A 24,350-nucleotide genomic window follows, 5' to 3' on the forward strand; every position below is an offset into this window, starting at 1 on the left:
AAGGGACACCTGCCTTTGAGGGATCACAGGATGCATGGGCAATCAGACTCAAAGTCCGAGAACCCCAGCCATCTTCCTCTCCTTGCCATTATTTGGGCTAGGTAAGTCTACTACATACTGACGGAGCTCTGCAGATGGAGATTTGCAATCAGCCCAGCAGGAGAGGCACTTGAGCAGACAGTATACTGATATACATATTTTTAAATGTGCATTCCTTGCACAGTTGACTAAGATTTCTTTTATACTTAGCTAGATACATATATACGGAACAGGCTAATTTAAATCTCAAGTCCAACTCTGAAATATAACCCATTCATATAATATGGACCCTTCAACTCCTTATCCTCCCTCATCTTCCAATCCTGCCCAACCCCATAAAATCCATGCTTACGGAGCTCCAGTCTAGAGCCTTCCACTGTCCACAGGGTGCCACAGAACATTCTTCCTTGGCTACTGGTTTAGGCAAGGTAGCACAGGCACTCTCATCAGCCACAGAACCGTCCTCGTCTCGACAGCTGACATATCTCATCCGGGTCCCCTTTCCACAAGTGGCTGAGCACTGGGTGTTGGAGTGAAAGGACACAGACATGTCATTTGAAATGGCCTCCTGGTGTTTTTCACTTAGTCCTGTCTCTTATCAGTCCTTAGCCCCCTTTCTAGAGTCATGTCAGAGAACAGCTGTCTCCTCTGCACAGCTCCCCACTTTTCTCCCAGTCTGTTTCTTACTGGAGTCCAAGACCCAAATCGCCACTGGGTTCTGGGCACACTGTGTGCGTTTCTCCTTGGTTCCGGGCCCAACAGGGGAGGATGGCAAGATGATAGTTCACAGTCCTAGATGTGAAAGGAGAAAACATTTACCTTCAAGGCAACCTGTGTTTATAGATACACAGTCATGGTAAGAAAGCACACCACACCAAGAAATCTAAGTGCTCTGATTTCTGCCTGTTTCTACAAGTCCCATGACCTCTCTTAGCCCCAGTCTCTTCAATGGCAAAGAGGGATACAAGCTGAATCATTTTCTGGATGCCTTAACACAGGGCAGGGTCTACTTAATGATCGTGAAAGCCCTGTTTATTCACCTGCTCATAGAAAAAGAGGGAACATTGTGAAGGAGTGCGCATGTCTGGAAAAAGCAGGATATCATTTAAAAATTATTAACTGTTAATGTTTAAAAATTCTCAAGGCTAAATTGTGTTCTCACATTTCAGGTAGTTTCCTAATCAAAACTTGCTAATCATGAACTTGTTTTCCCAGGGCACCTAAAGATAACACCCAGGGTCCTGAAGGTCAACCTTAGATACAAAAGGAATTTTCTGTAGGCCAATGGGGGGAATTCACATAATGCCCCTCAGTCAGTCACTCAGAGAAACTTGCTGTAGTGAACTCAATCATCTGTGGATGCATATTAGTCTCCTATTTACAGAGTGGAGAACAAAAGAGCACACCTGTTTATAATCACTCCCAGCCTCAGGAGCTCCCCATAGCTCCTTGATTTGATACATAGTTATCAAAGGCCCAAGAGTCAGCTGACCTGGAGCAAAAGTGCTGTGCCTGAGACTGAAGGTCACTGATGTTTCCTTGCCTTAAAACTTTACATATGGCGTGAAAATTCTACTACCTGGCTCCATGCCTGGCATTTTCCTTTGTCTGTGCTCCAAAGAGAGTCCCAGGGAACTTTTGCAGAAAGCAAATAATGTACCCATAGCAGATAATTCAGCCATGGGAGTCTATGGATAAATGGACACTTCTGAATGAGAGTGAGAAATCCTGTTTTGAATCTCTAAGAAATTGATAAATTTTCTCTTGATGTGAGGACTGACCTTTTCTTGGGACTAATGACTATGTGGTGTGCATGCTGCGCGCGCGCGCGCGCGCGTGTGTGTGTGTGTGTGTGTGTGTGTGTGTGTGTGTGTACATGTGAGCATGTGGAGGCCAGAGGGTGTTTATTGGCTATTTTCCTTAATCACTTTGTACCTTAATTTTAGAGACAGGATCTCTCACACAATGTGAAGTTCACTGAATGGCTGTGCTTACTGGCCCATGAGTTGCAAGGATACACCTATCTCTGCCTCCTACCTCAGGGTTACAGATACACACCACTCTGTGTACTGGGGTGGTTGCAGGGGTGCTGGGGAACTGAATTCAAGTTTTCATGATTGTGCAGCAAGAATTTTCCCAACTGAGCCAGTTCCCTTCCTCCATCCCCATGTCATTTTGATCATTTTAATAAAATGATAAAACCAAGTTTATACAGGTACAGTATTTATTAGGTTAATTGATCAGCAACAATAATATGATCAATGTGACCATGTTCACCCCTCATGATTCTTCATTCAGGTAACATGCCCCCAACTGAGGGTGCTTAGCACAGAGGCAGTCAGTTGGCTATACAAGGCCTTTCTCAAAACAAGAGTTCAGAGTACAGCCTTGGCCCAAATCTGTCTTTAGCAGTTATCAAATCTGACATGAAAATTCAAATATTCTCTTTTCATAAATGGTACCAAGATCAAGGAATGCACAGAACAGTGAGCTTGTGAGGTAGTATATTCTCATGAGGGAAAAAAACTCATATACACATGCATGCATGCCTGTGTGCATGTGTACATGTGTGCGTTTGCACACACAAACATTACACACACACACACACTTGCATTTGTCTGCATATTTAGAAAATTTACTGAGTTAATAAATGATATATAGCAAAAAATTTACAAATGACATTAAAACCTATAATTACCTCAAATTTTATATAGCCAATTAATGCTAATAAGACTTTTATTGATTTTTTTTTGTTCAACTTTTGAACCTATTGCCAAAGGATGACTATAATTGCCAAAAAATGTAGTTGAAATGTGTTACTGAAGTATAATGTTTGAGTGTTTAGGAGGAAGGTGAAAGTGAATTGTAGATGGTTTTTACAACTTGACTCACCAAGCACCACCTTGGAAGATCTCTTTGAGGTGAGGGTGGGGATGTAGCTTAGTGGGTAGAGTCCTTGCTAGCATGCATGCAATCCTAGGTTCAATATGCAGGACTGCTTAAACCAGGGCGGCACATGTCTGGAATCTCATGACCCAGGAGGTGGAAGGCAAGAGAATCAGAAGTTCAAGATTGTCCTTGGCTACAAAGAATGAAACCAGGCTGGGCTGCCTGAGACTTTCCTGAAGAAAAATTCTTTGCAGAACCAGAGAATAATTTTCCAATATTCACTTCTGGGTGTTATTTATAGTGGAACAATTTCAAATTATTAAAGTTTCTCTATCACTTTCCAAGGTTGTAAACCACTGACAACCAGTCAGCAAAGCTGAAGTTACAGCCCTGCTGGTATCTGTGTGGCATGCTCTCTCACCATGCCAGCTTCCAAGCTGTGCACTTGACCTTGATAAAGTGCTGAGGAGACGCTCTCAGCAGCACACCACAGGCACATACAGGTGTCAGTGACCTTGTGAGCACAGGAGACTGCGACAGCTAGTAAAAATCTATGTGGTGAGTTTTGAGGATTTAGCAGCTCTCCTTTTCCCCACTATTTTCCAGTTTTAAGGGTGGCCACATGCAGCCTCCCACTCACTAGGCTTCTCCGAAGTTGCTGTTGGGTCTTGAGAGCTGCTCCAAACTACTCTGAGCAGCACACACTTCTTACACTGATGTCTAAACTACCGGAGTCTTCAAATAAATAATGTAAGATAGCCAAATTCAAGACAAGACTACCTAATATTTGCTATCCAACAAGAATGAAACTCTAATCTACAGATACTTAAACAAATAAACAAGACAAAACCAGGAAAAAAGTTAGATTCTAAATGTAGAAAATAAGTAATTTCCAGATAATTTTACACCCATGGTGTTCTACATATGGACTTCTCTATGAAAATGCTTTGGTTTTGTCTGAACCAGTGAGACATTTTGGCCCTTTGCTTCCCAAAGTCAGTAGTTGAGTTGAAATGGGAGACTCACCTGGGTATCGGTCGGCCTAGTAGCTGCGTTACAGACATTGTCATCTACCACTGACATGTAAGTCCCAATGACGCACTTCACTGCCCTTAGTTGGTATCCCTGTCCACAAGTGACACTGCACTGGGGAAATGAAATAAAACAAAAGTTTCACCAAACCTGTTCTTTCATGTACTCACCCCATAACATTCTGTAAGAGAAAAGTCCTTCTATCAGAGTGGACCCAAGGGCTGACACCCAGAGATTAGGTAAAACTATGCAATCTTGTTTCCTACAATTTACACTGGCCAATTATAATGACATTTAGAATTATTTCTGTCTGCTACTGGAATTAGACTTGTCAGGGTACACCTCCTTGACTGTGAGCACCAAGAGGGAGAGAAGCATAACCATAATTTTCATACTCTTCACACTCTACCTACTAGAGTACCCTGGTTAACACAGGTGTTTAGTAGAGAACTCTGTGATCTTCAACTTCTGGAACAGAATTCTCAGGAAGCAATTGAAAGTTGTATCAATGTTTCTGCATTGAACACTCTTTGCAATATCATTTACAAGAATGAGACAAGATATTGGAAAGGACCCATGCGACAGTCAAAAGTTAGTTAAATATATCACAGTATATATGGAATACGGAGCTCGATATGGCTGCTGTAAGGCACACTGCCAGAATTCCAGGCCAAGGAAAGGCATGGGGGTGTGGGTGTGATGGGTAAGACAGCCAAAGATGTGGAATCATTCCCTACACTGAAGAGCTCACTAAGCCAGCAACAACTGCTAAAGGTCCACTATTGATGGGCTGGAGATTTAAGGACAGTAACTTTTAAACCTTGCAGTAAGTAGATGAGTACCTACTGAAGAAAGAAGCTGCCAAATTGGGTAAGAAGGTAGCACAACACCTTTGCTCTTCCAACCGTGTTGTGAATTCATATCAATGCGCATGAGACGTTGTTCCAAGAGAGGCCACAAGGGAGGCCACCCAACAAGTATCAGTCCATCTAAAAGATGACATCGTAATGTATCTTCTCTGACAACAATAGAATGGGGCAATAACAAAAGCAAACCTGGAAAGTTCGCCAATGTGTGGGAACTGAGAAACTCTTAAGCAATATGTCAGAGAACAAATCACAGAGATAATAGACAACACTGGAGGGAAAGGTGAAACAAAGAGTCCATGACTAGAAGACACGGCGAAAGCAGGGGTCATCAGGAAACTTATCACTGCAAACACTGTAAAAATTAAGAAGAAAGACTTCACAACCACAGCCGAACTTCAGCAATAGGACCATCAAGTTGTGGAGGGTAACCGATAGCATTGGCAATATAGCCTGCAGTATTATGGGGGTTGGGGGTGTCTATAGGATCACTTTGGCCAATGACTCAAAAAGATGTAACCCATTCCTGGTACTGGGGTTTTTATTTGGTAGCAGTTGGTGTCTAGTTGGGGTATTATCCCCTATTATGTGGTGACGTTGTTTAAATTCAGTTTTCTTAAATGGAGTGACACTGGTATATTATCACACTCCAAGGCAGACTACTCAGGAGTAGATGACCAATACGAATCAGACTTCATGGTTTTTAATGGCCCTTTCCTTTTCTTTCTTTCTTTCTTTCTTTCTTTCTTTCTTTCTTTCTTTCTTTCTTTCTTTCTTTCTTTCTTTCTTTCTTCCTTCCTTCCTTCCTTCCTTCCTTCCTTCCTTCCTTCCTTCCTTCCTTCCTTTCTATCTTTTCAAGACAGGGTTTCTCTGTGGAGTTTTGGTACCTGTCCTGGATCTTACCCTGTAGACCAAGCTGGCCTCGAACTCACAGAGATCTGCCTGGCTCTGCCTCTCCAGTGCTGGGATTAAAGGCATGCGCCACTGCCACCCAGCATCTTCCTTTTTTTTTTTTTAAGAGAAAGAAAGAACATGACGTTGGGTGAGTAGGAGATCGGGAGGATTTGTGAGGAGTTGAGGGATGGGAAAGAATAGGAGGAAAAAATATACTGTATAAAATTATCAATAAATTAAAGAAATAAAAAATAACCTAACTTTGTTAAGGAACAAAAAGAAGAGCAAGCTAACCCCAAAGACAAAGAAAGTAAGTAATGAATACAGAGTAGATGTGAATGGGTTACAGAATAAAACAAAATAGCAGAGGAGCAGAGGTGTGGCTCAGTGGGAAGGCACATGATTGGCATGCATGAGGTCCTAGGTTCAATCCCTATTACCAAGAGAGAGAGAAGATATAAATATATGAATATATCTACCAAAAGAGGCTGACTCAATTATAAAAAATTCCTAATAAAGTCCAAGTGAATGCTACTAAATATTTAAAGAAAGGTTAACATCAGTCCTTTCAGACACTTCCAAAATACTGAGGAGGAATTATTTCCCACAAGGTCAACACCTAAATATGCAAGAAGCAAATATTTTGTCTCTTATAAAAAATATTGCAAAGAGCATTCTAGGCAAGAATGTTGATGCAACTCTCAATTATCTCTTGAGAATTTATCCCACAGGGCCAGCATGATCTTAATATCAAAAGCAAGGGGGGCAGAATATGGATAAAAATCTCTTGTAAATAAAGGTGCAAAGCTTTTCAAGAAAACACAAGCAATCAAAACCTGTGACATAGTATGGGTCATAATCACGTGGGTTTTAGCACAGGAATGCAATTTAAAAATAATTCATATAAGTAGGTAAAACAGAAAGAAAAAAAGTACCTAAAAAAGACCTGTGATCATATCAATAGATAAGAAGAAGTCACTTGGCCAAATTAAAAAAAAAAACAAAAATTTTTCATGCAAATGTACCCCCCCCACACACACAAAAAAAAAAAAAACAAATTAGAGGGCACTTCCTCACCATGGTGGAAAGTACCTAAAAGCCCCTGTGTGCTTCACACAAATGGGAGAGACTTTCTCCTGAGGTCAGGAATGTGAAAAGATGTCTCCTATCACCTCTGCTATTCTGAGCTTACTGGAGGTCTAGCTAGAGACAAAAGCAAGGAGAAGTAAAAGGCAGATTGGAGAGAGAAGCCAAGCCTTGCCTGTCTGCAGGGGTTACCACAACAGACACAGATGTCCCACAGAACCTGCAGAGAAATCACCATAGCTAACACCCAAATCCAGCAGTTCCAGGAACCAACTGAGTAATAATAATAATAGAAAAATCTATTATTTTAAAAATAATAAAAAGATGTGTTTCTACACATCATCAAAAATAACTAAAAGGGAAATTAAGAAGGTGAGCACATTTATAGTAACATCCCAAAGGATAAAAAGCAAGGGAAAATAATGTAGTTATAAATGTGAATGAATTCTACAATAAAATCTGTAAAGGACTGCAGAAGAAATTAGAAGGCTTAAATAAATTGGAAGATTACTTGTTCACTGAAAATATGGCTAAAAATGCCAACATTCCCCAAACTGATCTAGAGTTCATTCAAACCCAGTGAAAAATCACATGGCTTTTGTGAAGAACGGAAAAGCTTATCTTTAAGTTCATGCAGAATGGTAAGAGATTCCAAGTATCAACAAATATTGAAAAAGAAGAAGAAAACTGGAGGGTTTGTATTTTCCAATCTCAAAATTTTTGAAAGGGATTGAAATGATATCATGCTGGCATAAAGACTGCCATGAGACTAGTTCTGAGCCCAGGAAAAATCTTCTACATTTTTGCTCAAGTGATTTTTGACAGGTGTCCCAATACTCTTTAACAGAGAGAGAATCCCTCTTCAACAAATAGTGCAGGGACAGCTGTTTACCCACATGTGTGAAGCCAGACTCTACCTCATGTATACAGAAAATTAACAATGCATCAGTTGCCTAAAGCAAATAGCTCCAACTATTCAACTCTCAAAAGAAAAAGGGCGTTTGTGATACTGTGTTTGACGATCTTTGTGCACTATGATACTACAAACAAAGACAACAAAGAATAAATAAATTACATTCCATCAGAATGGAAAACTGTCTGTCCATCAAAGGACATGATCGACAGAGTAAACAGCAACCAAGGAGATAGTAGAAAATATTTGTAAATGATATATTTGATTTTTAAAAATCAGTACCCAGGACATATACAGAATTCACATAACATCATCCACAACTTTATGCCCTTTAAACGATTGGATGAGACTAGGAAAAGGAACGATACTGGGTGGAGCATGTGAAAAATGGGAAAAGGTACATTTTAAAGTGGTTTAGAGGTTTGTTTGTTTAAACCTCTCTCACCCTTTTTTTGGACAAAGTTTCATGTAGCTCAGGCTGGCCTTACACTGTCTATGATCGTCAGGGTTGACCCTGAACTTCTGATCCTCCTACCTCTATCTCCTGATTACTGCAATGATAGGAATGTGCCACTATGCCCGGTGTATGCGATGCTAGGGATGGAATCCAGGACTTTGTTCATGCAAGGTGAGCACTCTACCTATGGAGCTACAGCCCCAGGTCCAATGGGCTGAATTATAATCTTTTTAAATGGACAAGCAGTTGGGATAGATATTCCTCTAAAGAAGATATTTAAGTGGTAACAAACTCATGGCAAATGGCTCAACATCTTTTTCTATTAGGGGAAGATAACTAGAAACCATGGTGAGATAGCACTTTACACTCAGTAGGAGGGCTACAATTTCAAAAATGGAAAATAGTGACTGTTGACAATGACAGAGAAACTGTATATTGCTTTTCTATTGTATATTGCTGGGAGGGGTGGAAAATGGCACAGCTTCCATGGAAAGCCACTTGGAAGTTAAAAACCAAAACATAGAATTACTATAGGAGACAGTAATTACATCCCTGGGCAATAGATTCCAAATAAGTGGCATTAGGTACTAAAATGAATACTTGTTCATTTATGCCAGCGAAATTCATAATAGCCAAAATGTGAAAAGAACCCAAATATCCATCTTAGACGCTCATTCACACAATGGAATATGATTCGGAAATTAAAAGGAAGGAGTGCTGATACACACTGCTGTGCAGACGGGCTCAGAAAGCTTTGGGCAATGTGAATGAGGCCAGCCAGAGGCCGTGTGTTACATACAGCCACCCTTATGAAAAGTCCAGCATGTTGCAAATCCACAGACCCAGAATGCAAATGGATGGTTGCCAGAGGCTAAGGAAGAGGGGGATGGGAATGTATATGGGGTTTCTTTTGGGGTGCTGGAAATAGTTTGAAAGTAGACTGAGGTCATAGAGTGTGAATATACTGAATATCACTGACTTGTTCTCTTTAAAGCAGTGAAGTATATGTCCTGCATGTTTCTAGTCAATCAAAAATACAGGCAGAGTATAATTCCACTGCCCGGTCTAAAAATGGGAAAAGAAAAAAGAAACCACAAATAAACAGCAACAAAGCCAAATTTGGCACAGTCAGCAGCGTGTTTGATTTTCTTCTCTTTGCTATCACATATTTTGGAAATTTTTGGTATGAATATTTATGGCCCTTTAATAAGGTCTAAAAACTAAGTGGTTTGCCTACGTTGCATGATGAGTTAAAAGAAAGGGCAAATCTCTCTTGTAAGGGAGATGGGAGAAGAGTAGATTGGTCTGTCAGTTGTAGTAGGTGTGACGTCACGTCTTGACATTGATCTCAAAGTGTGTTAACATCTTTTCATTAGTCTGGAAACTAGATTTGGACAACTAGGAAGCACTATTAGAGAGGCTAAAAGGGCTCTTCTCCTTTGTTCAGACATGACTTGCCACTGGACTGGGGGGCCCCCTGAAGCAGAAGGTTCTAGCAGAAAAGAGGGTAAAGGTGCTTGCCTTCAAGAGGAAGACCTGAGTTGGGTTCTTAGGACCCCCATGGTGAGGAACCAGCTCTGTAAGTTGTCTTCTAATGTCCACAAGTACACTACGGCACACACACTCACACACATACTCTCTTTAACACCCACACATACACTGAACGTTAGCAATGTATTAAGAGACGTTTTAAAAATACTGTCAGTAAGAATGAGGAAGCCCAAGACGCGGTTGTAAAGCTGGCTGCGTGTGTATTGCATGCAAGTTTGGAAATGGAGACAGAGGCTAGGAACAGGAGTGGCTGTGGCTGGTCAGGGCGGAGGGAGTCATTCTTCAACAGATTGCATAAGTGACAGCAGACAGCTGTTCCACTTCTACGGGGAACTTGGAGTGCTGCTTAAATAGTACACAGCACTCTCTCGCTTCTATATTAGGAAAGACTGGATTCCGAGAGCAAACTGGGCCCAGGGGACATGCACTCTCTCCTTTTGAAATGGTAGAAGTCTAAGGCAGTGGAACTTATTACACTCTAGGAGACTGGGAAAAGATTCTTAGCCCGATGATGATGATTCTGGACCCCTTTGATCTAACCAACCACATTTGAAGAATCTCACTTATTTATGAGAGTTGAGTTTTGGATTCCTTATGTTGGCAGCCAAAATATCCCTTCCCAAGCCCAGCGCAGACCCTCTGCTCCAAATCAGCTGGCAGACAGGATCACATACCCACAGAGGCTCACTCCAGGGAGAATTGCATCTGCCAGATGCCACGTCTGTTGTGAATTTGTTTAAATACTTGTGTGCAGTTTAGAACAGGGTGAAAACCTGCACGTGGGGTTGTAACCTGAGTAATCAGCTCCAGCAGGGAAGGGAACCCTGGACACACAGCAGGACTGCAAGCCGCTGAGTCCCACATGCTAAACCCAGAGCCACAGAGGTGCTGTACACGCCAGGCTACACAGCCTGGTGGTGAAACCCCACCAATGGAATGCCCCTCTCCAGATAAGCGGGAAAGAATGCAGTTAAGAATCTTATCATTCAAAATACCTGTCCCCAGGGACCTGCCTGCCAGGCTGCACACTCTGGCTGCTGACAAGTCTGCATGGACTCTGGCTTGACCTCAGGGTCACACATTCTATCACTTAATCGATCTTCGCCAAACTGACACCAGACCTGGCGGTGCTTCTGTCCTTTTCCACAGGTGACCAAGCACTGGAATGAAAAGCAGAGGCAGTCAGGGTCGGTTCTGATCAATGTGCTGGGGCCTTGGGGGATGTTCTCCACTGAGAACAGGTGGCCCCTTCCCACGCTCAGCCTCTCTCTACTGCTGGGCAGCAAGAGCGAGCACATCCAGCTTTCTTCACTTTCCTTCGTCACTCTCTCTTTCTTGGCTCCCCTTTTCCTCTTTCTTTTTGCCCTGGCAGGGCCTCCCAGGGCCCAGGCTGGCCTCCAGTTCACTCTGTGACGGAGGGAGGCGGACCACTCTGTTCTTCTCACCTCTACTGCCCACTCCTGGCCTTGCTGGTGTGCCCACTAACTCTGGTTCCTGTGCGGCTGGGGTCCCACCCATGGCTTTGTGCATGTGAGGCAGGTGCGCTACCCACTGTGCTACGTCCCCAGCCCTTCTTTCTGGATTCCCGCTCGACTTCATTCTGACATTTTCATATATGCACATTCCGCTTCACCCGTGTCTGCTCCCACCTCCCATTCCTCCAGTGCGTTTCTGGTCTCCTTCTCCTCCTTCCCTCCTGCATCTTCTCTCATACTCCCTTTATAGTTAAGGTCTTACATCCAGTTTCCAACACAGAAACTGAGCAGAGTGCCATGCTCTGAGAAACAATAGTCAGGAGGGTCAGTGTGAAGAATTAAAAGCCTGATCAACTTGTACACCTCTACCACCAAGTCACAATGTCTCTGTGCCTCAATATTTACATCTGTAAAATGAGGACAACAATAATTCTGACTCCAAGAAACTGAAGTGTCTAGCACATACAGTCTACATGTATGATATTCTGAAGAAAGAAAAGTTGTTAAATAAAATCTTCATTATTATTTGTGGTCATTTTGGAAAAATTAAAAAAAATTCATAGAGCATCAAAGACAAAGGTAAAATAACCAAAAGTATTTTCAACCCTTTATTCTTCTTTCCTTTCCAGTCTTTTTATCCAAGGGTGTTGGATGTGAACTGAATGCTGGTACAATCAGGCTGGATGCTCAGTGTGATTCAAATGCCCATTTAGTCAAGGCTTGCTACGGAAGTTTCTTCTCCTTTCCTTTTTATTTTGTTTTAGAAATGGGTCTCATGTAGCTCAGGCTAACAGAGCCTTAAATTCACTACATTACACACAGCCAAGGGTGGTATTGAACTCCTGATCTCCCAAGGGTAGGATTACAGGCCTGTACCACCACGTCTGGTTATTACTTCATTTATAATTACACTTTAACTAGTATTAGCTATCTAAGTAAAATGGTGACACCACCATCTTCTGTCATATTTTCTTAAATTAAGGGTTTAGTGCTTAACCCACCGCCTGCTGGGAAAGCACTAGATTTGTTGATCATTTGTTCACAAACCAGGCACAGGTGAAGATGCACAGCGCTACTTCACCATTCCAGTAGCGTGAAGGGTTTTCTTTTCAGGCTTGGCATCTGAAGTAAACTCACGTGGGGGAGGGAAGGGCATGCACACAGGAGCTGTGACTGTAGCACATCAGGAATGCTTCACCACATTCCTGACTTGGCCAGTTAATAAGGGACACCGACTCCTCAACTACTTGCATCCCCTGAAGGAGGTGGAGCGAGGCCCCCTCTTGCTGAGAATCTCCCTGGGCTGTGACAATACTGGGCTCCATTAATAGTGAGGATGGACACTGCATCCAAAGACTGAGAGACAGACACCAACAGGACTGCCTTGGGCTTCATAAAGCAAGGGATGAGGAGGCATCATTCTGGAACACTCAGCCTGGCCTTTTCCCTTCCCCACAAGTGCTCCAGTGTGCCTGGATGTGCAAGTCAGGTGGGCCATTCACTGCTAATTCTCTTATTTCAAAGACAAGGAAGATGGAAACCCTTATTGTTGGACTCATGTCTAAACTATTTTGACCTCACAATTAATTTCCAACCAACAACTTGCAGCTCAAAGAGGCAGGAGGGCAGGAACCATTACTTCCAAGTCAGCAGCAGAAGCTACTGGGCTGTGAGAGTCAGCCGAGCCCCCAGTGACTTTGAAGTCCTGGTGGACTGAAGGATTTCAATCATCATTTAAATGGAGAATCAGTCATTGCTTCCTTCAGGGAGAAGGAAGAAAGATTCAGTAGTCTACACCTTCACCGGACCCTGGGAGATCCAGAACTGAATCACTGGAGTTGACCTAGGGACCAGCACTTGCCCTTCTCACCTCTGACCAGTCCCCTGATTTCCAATGAGGACAAGAGAACTCATTGCATCTCTGTACGACAACTTTCTCCTGATGCGTGCACTTGCTGTCATCCAGGACATCGTTGCGGGTGTTGACACAAATAGCTCTTCTTCTCTGGGTACCACCATCACAGCTTTTAGAACACTAGGAGCATAAAAAAAAAAAAAATACAATAGGTGTTTCTGAGTTTCTTATAAAATATGCTTAAAATCATGGCTCTACTGTTTCTTTTAACCCTCAAGAAACAAATGCCCTACCATAGCCAATTCCAGTTTTTATTTGGGAGATTTTTTTACAATGCTCATTATTAGGTTTATACTGAAGTTAACATAATCTCACTGGCAAATTGAGACTAAAATTGGGATATAAAAATGGTTGGCTGATTAGCTTAACCATTAATATTTTTCTGGATGTTATATCCAAGTTAGATGTTGCAATTTAACCTTGGGATTCTTTCTTACAGAGTTTGACTTGGCCAGGGATTATAAACCAAACACTGTTCTTTCTTCCATATGGCTTAAATGGGTTTCTTAACACAATTCCAGAGGGAGCCACCATCAACTCATTGGATTTAGTATCCAAGACTCTCTCAGAGCAAGAATGAACTTACTTCTGTCCAAGCTGAATAGCGCCATCCACCTGTGTTACATTCTCCTGAGCATTTTTCCTGGTTGCTTGGTTTGGGTTGACTACTACAAAAACTGTCATCAACCTTCTCAGACTTCCCATCCAGCCTGCTGTATTTGGCACAGTGGATGTCTAAAGTGCGGTAACCCAAACCACACTGGGCACTGCATTCACTTTTGCTGGCAACATGCCACCTAAACAGAAATAATGGTAGAAAACCAACATTTGTGTTAAATACATGTGTCACATCCAACTAGTGGGAAAGTTCTTTCTTTCTTAATTCAAATATGATGAGAGCTCAAAGCCAATGCCAGTTAAAAATCTAATTTCAAGCCAATGTATCCATGTATTTTTCATGGCTGCCAATGTACATGGAAGTCACAGAACCACAGCCAGAAATGCTGTCTCTGTGAAGCATATGCCAGGTACAGTCCATCTGAAATTCAAGCAGCAGAAAGAAAGAAAAAATGGGACTCAGCAAAGCAAAAAGAAGCAATTTTTATATTTAAGAAGTCCAGGCAAGCATTTCACTTGGCTCCTTAGGCTCGCTCTTAGAAAACTCAGCTGCAGGATTCTCCTTTGCGTGTGTCTGTGCTTGCAAGTACTCGGTCACTCTTCTGATAATAATGCAGGAATGAATAAAACAGACTATCATTGAACATTTCAAGTGCACTATACATGGTGTACATTATTATTATTATCTTGGAATAAAGACTAAGCTTCTTGGGTTTGACCACCAGCCCAGTTTCAGGATCAAGCAAAAGAATGAGGCAGAGAGTGATGGACTAGGACACATGACCTCCTCCTCTGGCTTCTGTGAAGCAGGCACACACCCTTGCACATGTGTGCATACACCATACACATGACTAGAAATTTCTTGAAGACAGTAGGCATTGTGTGTGTGAGTGTGTGTATGTTTGTATGTGTGAATATGTGTGTGTCGTGTATGTGTGTGTGTGTGTGTGTGTTGTATACATGTGTATGGGTACATGTGTAGGCCACTTCAGGTTGTTTCTCAGGTGCCCTCTACCTTGTTTAATCACATTTATTTATTTATTTATTTATTTATTTATTTATTTATTTATTTAGTGTGTGTGTGTGTGTGTGTGTGTGTGTGTGTGTGTGTGTGTACCAGGTCTGGCCATCAGAGTACAACTTATGAGAGTCAGTTCTCACTTTCCATCATGTGGGTTCCAGGGATCAAACAGGTCATGAAGCTTGGGGCACGTGCCTTTACCCCCTAACCTCTCTCACTGAGAGCTGGGACTCTTAGATTTTGCTAGACTGGTTGGCCAAGAAACCCAGGGCTCCACTATCTCCCCAGCTTAGAGGTTACAAGGCCACACCATTGCACTCCACATTTTAAATGTGGGCTCTGGAGACAGAACTGGGGTCCCTCATTTTAAACTTTTAAGCCCATAAGAATTTGCCACCTTTGTGTCCCCGATATTCATAACAAAGCAACACAGGTGCACAATGTAGGCTAATCCATACTGTTATTTTTATAATGCAACAGGAACAGAGTTCTCAGTGCTTGAATGTAAAACAAATTTCAAAAAACGTTTAACTTGAATTTTCTGAGTCAGCGATTTTGAAATGCATTTGGAAATCTAGAAAAAGGTAATTTCCCTTGAATCTCCAGGAGATCTTACTCCACCGTCAATTCCCTACGTCTCAGCACTTGGGTGGTGTGCCGCTTTTCAACTTCTTAACAGTTCCCATGTGCACACCTGTCTGGGGAGGAGCTGGGGGTAAAGAGGGGTACGAGCCAACACGCTCATCAAGGAATTTCTTGGTAATGTCCCAAAGTAGGTCAGAGTTGACCCCTGGCAAACAAAGTAGGCTGTGATTTTCCATGACACTGGAGCAGCGTCAGGGAGATTGTGTTCTAACACGGTAAACGAGGGCTTATAAACTCACCCTTTATCTCATCCTGTCACGGGCCAGTTGGGCCAACTGTCACTTCCTGCAGGAAGTGAGGCAGAAAACACGCGAACTCAATTCAACACAGAAGCATCTGGAACTTTCATCTGCACTTTGATTTTTGGCTACCTTCTCATGGCCTCCATCACCGCTTCCCTGGGGGAAGGCTACTCACCATCCTGACAAGAAGGTGCCCGTGCAGTTCAGGCTGCTAAAGTCACTTCCCTGATATCCCATAATCCCCAGGGGCCAAGCGGAGATCCCCGAATTATCTGTGAGAAGCTCATGGCACTATCTTAAAAAAAAACCTCTCTAAATGATATCTAATTTGCTTTATGTTCTTTCTGGACAGGGATCTGTTCTTCAGCACAATGTACTCAGAGTTCATTTTATGGGAAATAAAAATGCTAGTATCATATTTAACTATTATATTTCAGTAAAGTATGTTCTAGTCAGGCATGGTGGTGCATACACGTATCTCATTACTCAGGAGGTGGGAGCTGGAGAACTGTGGACTTAAAGCCAGCTTGAGCTACATAGAGAGCTTCTGCCTCCACAGTCTGAGGACTGAGGTTATATGTCAATGGTAAAGCCCTGGCTAGTAAGTGGAAAGTGCCGTGCTCAGCCACCAACGCTGAAAAAGCAAAACAAAACCCGTGTTCCAACATGTTAATAAGTGAAAATCAAGAAAAATAAGGTGTGTCCGTAGGAGCAGAGATGAGGGGCTGGAGACTGAATGGTTTTGAGAGCTACCAGATGAATTGGGTTTCTACACTGTAGATCTTTGGAACTTCACCATGTTGATCAGGATCATGAACCTCCACACGAGCAGACCAAGTTTTGGAGAGCTTCTCAAACCCAGAGGCTGGCTAAGGGCTGCTTCAGCAGACTAGCGATCCACAAACGTGCTTGGGGAGAAGCTCTTGTGGAGCATGACCAACCAGTAACCGTTCCCTCTCCACTCTCAGGTGCGCACACCGCTAGCTGGCCACAGCTTGGCCTAAGTTTTGATTAGACGGATTGTCGGATGGGCAAAGGGGACAGTGAGTGTTCCTTAGGTTTGGTTTGCCTCTCTCTATGTTTTAGAAGGCACCTTTCGTTTTTCCAACAATCAGTAGCGGCCACCGACTGAAAGCCCCCGTCTTTTACTGACTTTCAGGCAGGAGCATATGCTTGCTTAGTTGTGCGGCTCTCAAGCTAATCCTGAATTCTTTCTGCCATTCACTCTTGACTTCCTCCCCACTCTGATCCGAAGGGATAAATCCCTTTGCCTTCTTATCTCCAATCAGAACGGCTTTTGTCATCCAGCCCTGTGCTTCCAGCTGCTGTCTGTCCTCACTTAACCTCTGTAGAGTTTAAAAAAAAAATGTTTTTAAAAGTAGACTCTGAATGGGAGATTTAGAATAACACACTGACCTAGTTATTGATCAGATAAAAAAAAATCAGGCAGAAGCTTTATCTGGTATTATGGAAAGAATATAAATGAAAATCAGAGGATGTGCTATTTAATCAGCAGACATTGAGTAGCCATGGAAGCTTTCACACTTATTACCGGAGAAAGCCTGCGTCAACCACATCATCTCATCAAGCTGAAGCTTCCTGTAAGATGGAGGAAACAAAATCCACCTCCTACGGAGATTAAGTAGGACAAGGTGGACATGTAACACCTGTGGAAGATACTCAATAAAATAGCTATGATTATTATGACTATTGCTATCCTTGGTGTTTTATTCTCCAAGCAACTTCTATTTTTGCCTCCTACCCTTAATTTTATGCAGTGCTGAAGATCAGACCCAGGGCCTTGTCCATGCTGCATCCTGGGCCTTTGGTTTTGTGAGACAGGGTCTCACTGTGTAGCTGATGCTGGCCTCAAATTCTCCATCTTCCTGCTTTTGCTTCCCTAATGCTGGGATCACAGACATAAGCCCTGGTGCTGAGCTTTAGCTAACTTAAATATTGGCCAATGAGGAGGCAGCCCCCTTGCGATATTCTGTGCAACCTGACGTAGCACACTTCCGAGTTGAGCCTACCTTGTCCTACGTGGGCTTTAAAAATCTGTGTGAACATGTTTACAGCTTCCCCTGCAGGAGACACCAGCACCATTGCACCCCCCCCCCAGTTGTGGCTCATATTGAGGCTGTTCAAAGAGAAAAGTACTTAGCTCTTGGAGTAATAGTGCAAACATTAACTCCACTTTGAAAAGGACACTTACACTTGCTGGGTAAACTTGGAATAGGATTATTAAAATATCATTTGTTTGTTTTTACCGTCACATTCTATTTCTCGAAATGCTTTGTACAGACTTGTTTTCTTTGCCATCATAAAAGTAGGAGGCTTAGTGTTCTAGGCAGCAGCCCTACAGTATCTGCAGGTATCATTCAGGATGTGACAAGCTCCAATCTGAGTCAGACAGCAGAGAGAAAAAACACATGCATGGAGTCCCAGTGCAGAAGAATGGATGGAACAGGACAGACACTGGTAAAGATGAATGCTTCATGTGTGTGATCACAGAATGGGACACATGAGGATCATTCTACAGAATCAAGAAAGTAAGAATGGAAAAAGCTTTCTTCTAGAGTTGGAGCATACAGGCCCTTCTGTTGGATGGACCACATTTAATCCTCTGTTGCTATGCTAACCAGTGTGATCTGGAGCAATTGGCATAACAGCGCTCAGATTTAATATTTTTATACATAAAAGAATGATAAAAATCTATGCTATAGTTGTAGTGGTTTGAATAAGAATGCCCCCCAAGGGCTTATCTATTTGAATGTCATCAGGGAACAGCACTATTTGAGAAGAATTAGAAAGTGTGGCCTTGTTGGAGGAAGTGTGTCACTGGGGGTTCAAAACCTCATTCCAGCTTCCTTTCCTAAGGATCAGGATGCAGCTCTTAGCTACTTCTCCAGCACTATGCCTGCCTGCTACCATGCTCCCTGCTACAATAGTGGACTAAGCCTCTGAAACTGTAAACAAGCTCCCAATTAAATGCTTTCTTTAATAAGAGTTGTCTTGAAGGGAAGGGAATGGGAGAATAGGAGGGAGGGAAAACTGTAGTTGGGATATAAAATGGATGAATAAATTTAAAAAAAAGGAAAAAATAATAATAAAACAAAAGAAAGAAAGAAAAAAAGAGTTGCCTTGGTCATGGTACCTCTTCATAGCTATGGCACAATGACTAAGTAATAGTAACTGAAAAATGAATAGACTATTAATTGCATTAAAGGATAATGAAAACCATTCTGTTAACGTGGAGATACTATATATAGCTGTTAAAAGTAGTTCTTAGCTTCGGGAGACCCTATCTTAAAATGTAAGGAGAAGGCGGGGGTTGGCTCAGTGGCTGAACACTTGCCTAACATGCACAATTCTCTAGGTTCAATCTCCAGTGCTTTGAAAGCAACAACATCAACAAACCTGACGACCAAAAGAAAAGCCAGACCTTAGAAAGAGCCTTTTCTGCCATGACGCTTGCAGAATGGTAGGAGACGTAGTGATGGCTAGACTTGGTCTTCCCAGCTTGCTAACCTTGCATCCCAAGGAAGACGTGCAAGAATCCAGTGTCTATTCAGCTTAACTGTTACTTGCATTCCCCCCATCCCCACAAAGGACTCCTCAACTATAACTTGCGTGCGTGCGTGCGTGCGTGCGTGCGTGCGTGCGTGTTTATGAGTTGTGTATGTGTATGGTGTACGTGGACTGAAACTTTTGTGTACATAAGAACTGTGCATGGTGTCCACTCTGGATGGAAAGGGAGCACCATAAGGACTCTTACATAGAATATGAGTCAATGGTAAGGCCAATACCTAATCAATGAGTTGTGAGGATCAAGTGAGAATGTTTTCTGACAAGCTATGTCCTGTTAACTAGTTTTAATCCTGAGGAGAACAAGAAACCCAGTTATAGATCTCGGCTAAGTGGTTTCAGTATGGGCTGGAGCTTGTGTGAGGAAAACACTGGAAGGCTAGAAAAAGGCCAGCAACTCTTGTCTCTAATTCATCCCACACAGGAACTCCACTCAAGCCTGCTGGACTCAGGAAGAGAGATACAAGAAAAACAGAGGCCGCACCTCAAGTCGCAGTCTGTGCCGCACGCTTCAGTGACAGGTCCTGGCTGGGGCAGCCGGTCACATCTTTGATCAGAAACAGTGAGCTGATCAGACTCCCTGGTGCAAACAAGTTTTCGTCTCCGCTCCCCTAAGCAAAGAGTAGGAACATTATGCTGAGGAAATAACCTTTTCTGAATGAGATCAAGGACTTGCCTGAGTTTTCTATAAAAAGCTAGATAGTATTTTCAGTTTGGTTGGCCTTATGATCTCTGTCACACTTCTCAGTTCTACCAGGATAGGAAAAAAACCCAGCTGCCCATAGGCAGTATGTTAACAAATTGGTATATCCATGTTCTAATAAAACTTTATTAATAAAAATAGGGTAGTGGCTGAATTTGATCCTGTTGCTGTAGTTCGCTGACCCTCATTTAACAAAAGGAAACAAAACTAATATAAATTATGGCCAGTAAAGCCACATGATGGAAACTTAATGTGGCAGTATTGATTCTGCATGGTTTCACATATATTTTCAAACTTCTTAGGAGAAAATGTAGCATGAACCTGACATGACCTGAATCTTAGTTCAATTTGACAACCAAAATAACCAGAAAGGTCCAAGTAAATGAGGTGAGAAGATGCAGGCAGGCAGAAAGGTTTGTAGGTTATATGTACATAGTTGTTTTTTTAATCAGTAAGTAAATAAAACACCCCCCCCACACACCCACACCCCACCACATCCTCAAACCCACAAAAGTGGAAACTCTTGAGCAGATAGATACCTTGGCAGGGCTTGCTACAGGCTTGCCACGGCCCATGACTGTTCCAGTAGAATTGTTGAGGTTTGTCCTCAATTGGAATATTGAAGGAGTACCGCACATCGGGGTTGTACAACTTCCCCACTGACAACACCTGTAACACGTGGAGAAGTTGGAGAGAAGTCTGCGGGCCTGCCGTGCCAAGGGGAGAGAGCCGCCGACCACCAGCCAAGTTTTTACCTGAAGGAGAAGCTCTTCCTCGATCCGGTCTGTGGCATTAAGTCTTTCCACAGCATGATCAGATCCGCTGTACTCGATCATAGCATTCCCCACACGGACCTCCCTTTTGGACATTGAGACAACAAAGTCTCCGTTTAGCAGGAACTCACCTTTACTGTTTGATAAAGCTGTAGATGAGAAAAGAGACTTAGGTGAGGTGCTGCCATTGGCCAGCTGTGCAGCAAAACAAAAACAAAAAAATGTTCGATTTGGCAGGGACCAGCAGAAGACTGGGGGGCTTTTCAGCCAGACCATGAGTTCACAGTCTTGGCTGGCCGTGTGCTAGCTACGTGACCGTGGATGATCAATCCTTCATGGTCTCAATTTCTTTATCTCTAAAGGGACATAAAAACACCCATCCATTATAGTGTCTAGGTAAACTAAGAGAGATATAATATAAATGTCCTCTTCAGTCTGAAGTTACTCACACAATATCGATAGTTGAAGGATTAGAGACGAAGGCTGAAATCTTAAGATCTGACATGCACATATGCTACCAGGAGTAGGAGACAGCAGTCCCAGAAGGAATATCTTACTTTTTAGAGGGTAGGGAGAAGCTACTGGGAAAATGAGAAGTTCCTGAATTTGTTTGAAATGAAGTCTCCCTTTGTAGCCCGAGTTGGGCTAAATTCACTCTGTTTATCACTCTGGCTTCAAACTTGCAGCCTTGCTCCAGCCTCTACCTCCTGAGTACTAGGATTCAAAGTAGGAGCCAACATGCCTGGCATAACCAGAAATTCCCTCTAAAATGGCTGCATTTCAGAGTTTGCCATTGAACGGAATCCTAAGAACATATCACTTTTCTGCCACATGATTCAGCTGGACAGCTTATGTGAAAATACCAGAAGATTGATCCCTTTACTTTCCATTGCAACAGTGGTAGCATGATTGGAATTAAAACATAATTTGGTTAGATATAAGATAGGAGAAATGTATTTTCATATTTTTAGATTAATTTTTAAAGGCAAACATCTCAGTGAGGGGTAGCATAATGACTCAGTAGGTAAAGACACTTGCTGCCAAGATTGATGAACTAGGTTCAATCCCCAGGATCCGACCCACATGAGTGGAGAGAACCTTCTCCCTTAAGTTATCCTCTGGTCTGCATACACACACAGAGGCACATGCATGCCACTTCAATTAAATAAATAAAATGTTAAAAAAAAAACATATGATTTTAAAATTTCAGTGACACCATTTCTCTTTAGCATGGATCACACAACTTTGGTCTCATTTTAAGCCTGCCTTGTAGACCTGGGTCCCATTTCCACAGTCCAGCTGCTCCACTACTCAACTTGGAGTTTGCACTGTACTACTTATCACACTTCAGTGAGGCCGGTCTGTTACACACGTTACACATCTGTACATGTGAATGTACGAATGAGAAAAGTATGAATTACAAATCACTAAATTAATTGACCAAGGCCAGACAGCTTCTAATCATGGCACTCTGCCTCCACAACTTGTGAGACACTAACATTGTCTAAGAAGAGAGTCAGCAAACATTTGTCCAGTAGACAAATTCCCTCATTCATTCATTTTCTCGTTTACAGATAGAACCAAGGTCTGTGTAGGCTACAGCTCTTTAACAGCTTGGCCTGACTGTTAAACTGCATGAACCTTTCAGTACAGTTAAAACCATTTCACAGCTCACCTCTATAAACCTCAAGATCCCAACCCTTAGTAGTGAAAGCTGGTGTTAAAAGAATGAAGGAGTGATTGAAGCCACTCCCTACCCCCACCCCTGGAAAGGAGAATAGAACACTTCTTACACAGATGGTCATTCTCTGGCCGGTGTGAACCTCACCCTCAGCTCCTGCAGTAGAGGACCTGTCAGCCACATTAGATGCAGTAGTTTCAATGGGTAAAAGAATAAACGAGATTTTTCCCTTGGCACCTCAGGCTGTTTCTAAAGCAGGTCACTTACACGTGATAGCATGATGGGCTGTCAACACCACCACCTAGTTCTTTCAAGTTAAGTCACACACTAGCTAGCCCAAAAGGGGGAATGAAATGCCACATGCCAGACTTATAAATTGAGCGGCAATCTGGTTTTGTTTGAGAAGGACATGGTCTCTTCTGTGTGAATCCCCAGTCTCTTCCCATGGCTTCAGGTTGTCTCTCACGCCTCTGCAGAACTGGGACAAAGTCCCTCTTCACTGAATGTTTCTTGTCCCAGTTGTGAGGACAGTGAGACAAGAGCTCAAATGCTGTAAAACCCTTCTCATGATTTGTCCTTACAAATGGTTTGCCCATAGAGTTCTGTAAAGATGTCAATCAAACAAAACTCGGGCTTTCTCTTATACTGCAAGGATGTGTGATTTCTCTCCACCAGTGTTAATTCAGGGCTAAGCATCCCAGAGGCAAGGAAGTCTCACAGACATGGTTACACTTTCTCCTGAAGAAGTAGGAACGTGGCAGAGACAGTACAACATGGTTTTAACCCGACAAGAGGGATCCCCGGGGAAGGTGACCTTTGACTGGCAGACTTTCTGCTTCAGTACCTCAGGAAACAAATTGTTTCCCCAAACCTAGAGATGCTTGCCCCACTTCCTGCTAATGAGATTAGGGAAGCTAATTTCCTGGGTTTCTGTCCCTCCTGTCACACCCATCAGAATGAGGTTGCTACAGAAGTTCCACTGGAAAAGTCTTCCTCTCCAAAACACACAGGAAGAGTGTGCGACTTGACCAATCTTTACACGGTTATCAGGGATAAGGACGAAGGTTGTTTAACAACAGAAGAGCAATGACTGGACTCAGCGAAATGCAGGGTGGTGGGCTGTAAAGCATCTAAAGCACTCTGCTAATAGCACCTTGCTTCAAGCCAAGAGTATAAATACTCACATACCCACATTGGGTGACATCAGATCCTCCCTAACCTTGTAAAGAACCATTGTGAGGTTTGGGCTCTGAGGTCTGTTTTCACACCCGATGGGCTGTGATTTGCAATCAATGCTTGCACACTGCTCATTAGCTTTCAGATAGGCTGTTGTAGGGCAAGCAGTGACTTCCCCAGACTGCCCATCCCTGGATGAATCTTCTTTAATTTTGTTTTCATTCTTTCACAAGGGGATTAAGAAAAGTCCAGTAAAGAAGAGAAGATTGTCAGGAGACTCTGCATGAGTTCAGACACCTGACATGTGCTGATTAAGCTGAACAGAACCAAGGCCACTACCTGGATAGAGGCTATTTCCCCAGGGAAAATAGAAGAGAACCAACTTTTGCTTTTCCTTTGGAATGGAAGAACAGAATGATTCAACATGGCCTTCGGCTCCCAAGAAATTAATTTATAAGTGACACTTCATGCCATGATGCTTAACTTAATTAGGATGAACTCAGAGCCTACAAACTACTGCATGCTCAGATTTCTCACCAAGTATATAGAGAAAAATGCCTGACATACTTCGAGCAGTCGTAAAATGAGAAATGTGGGATTCCCCAAAAGTTGGTTTCCAGAAGCCTGTTAATTATCTTATTTTAATCCGTGTGTGTGTGTGTGTGTGTGTGTGTGTATGTGTGTTGTGTGTGTGTGTGTGTGTGGTGTGTGTGTGTGTGTTGTGTGTGTGTGTGTGTGTGTGTGTGTGTGTGTGTGTTGGTGAACCTAGGGTCCAGTGGAGGTTTAATT

At 42.7% G+C, this 24,350-nt stretch overlaps 1 protein-coding gene across 1 annotated transcript in view; it reads right to left on the reverse strand.

The window, feature by feature from the left end:
- Window positions 1-24,350, reverse strand: part of Adamts9 (ADAM metallopeptidase with thrombospondin type 1 motif 9) — a 162,898-nt gene that overhangs the window by 81,579 nt on the left and 56,969 nt on the right. The window contains exons 18-26 of the mRNA XM_028855107.2: window positions 20,687-20,853; window positions 20,471-20,600; window positions 19,713-19,839; window positions 13,704-13,914; window positions 13,073-13,237; window positions 10,723-10,887; window positions 3,955-4,074; window positions 727-831; window positions 392-559 (exon numbers count right to left, since the gene is read on the reverse strand). Coding sequence (XP_028710940.1) covers window positions 392-559; window positions 727-831; window positions 3,955-4,074; window positions 10,723-10,887; window positions 13,073-13,237; window positions 13,704-13,914; window positions 19,713-19,839; window positions 20,471-20,600; window positions 20,687-20,853 — 1,358 coding nt within the window. The remainder of the gene's footprint in view (window positions 1-391; window positions 560-726; window positions 832-3,954; window positions 4,075-10,722; window positions 10,888-13,072; window positions 13,238-13,703; window positions 13,915-19,712; window positions 19,840-20,470; window positions 20,601-20,686; window positions 20,854-24,350) is intronic.

Source organism: Peromyscus leucopus, chromosome 3, assembly GCF_004664715.2.
Source record: "Peromyscus leucopus breed LL Stock chromosome 3, UCI_PerLeu_2.1, whole genome shotgun sequence".
Lineage (NCBI taxonomy): Eukaryota > Metazoa > Chordata > Mammalia > Rodentia > Cricetidae > Peromyscus > Peromyscus leucopus.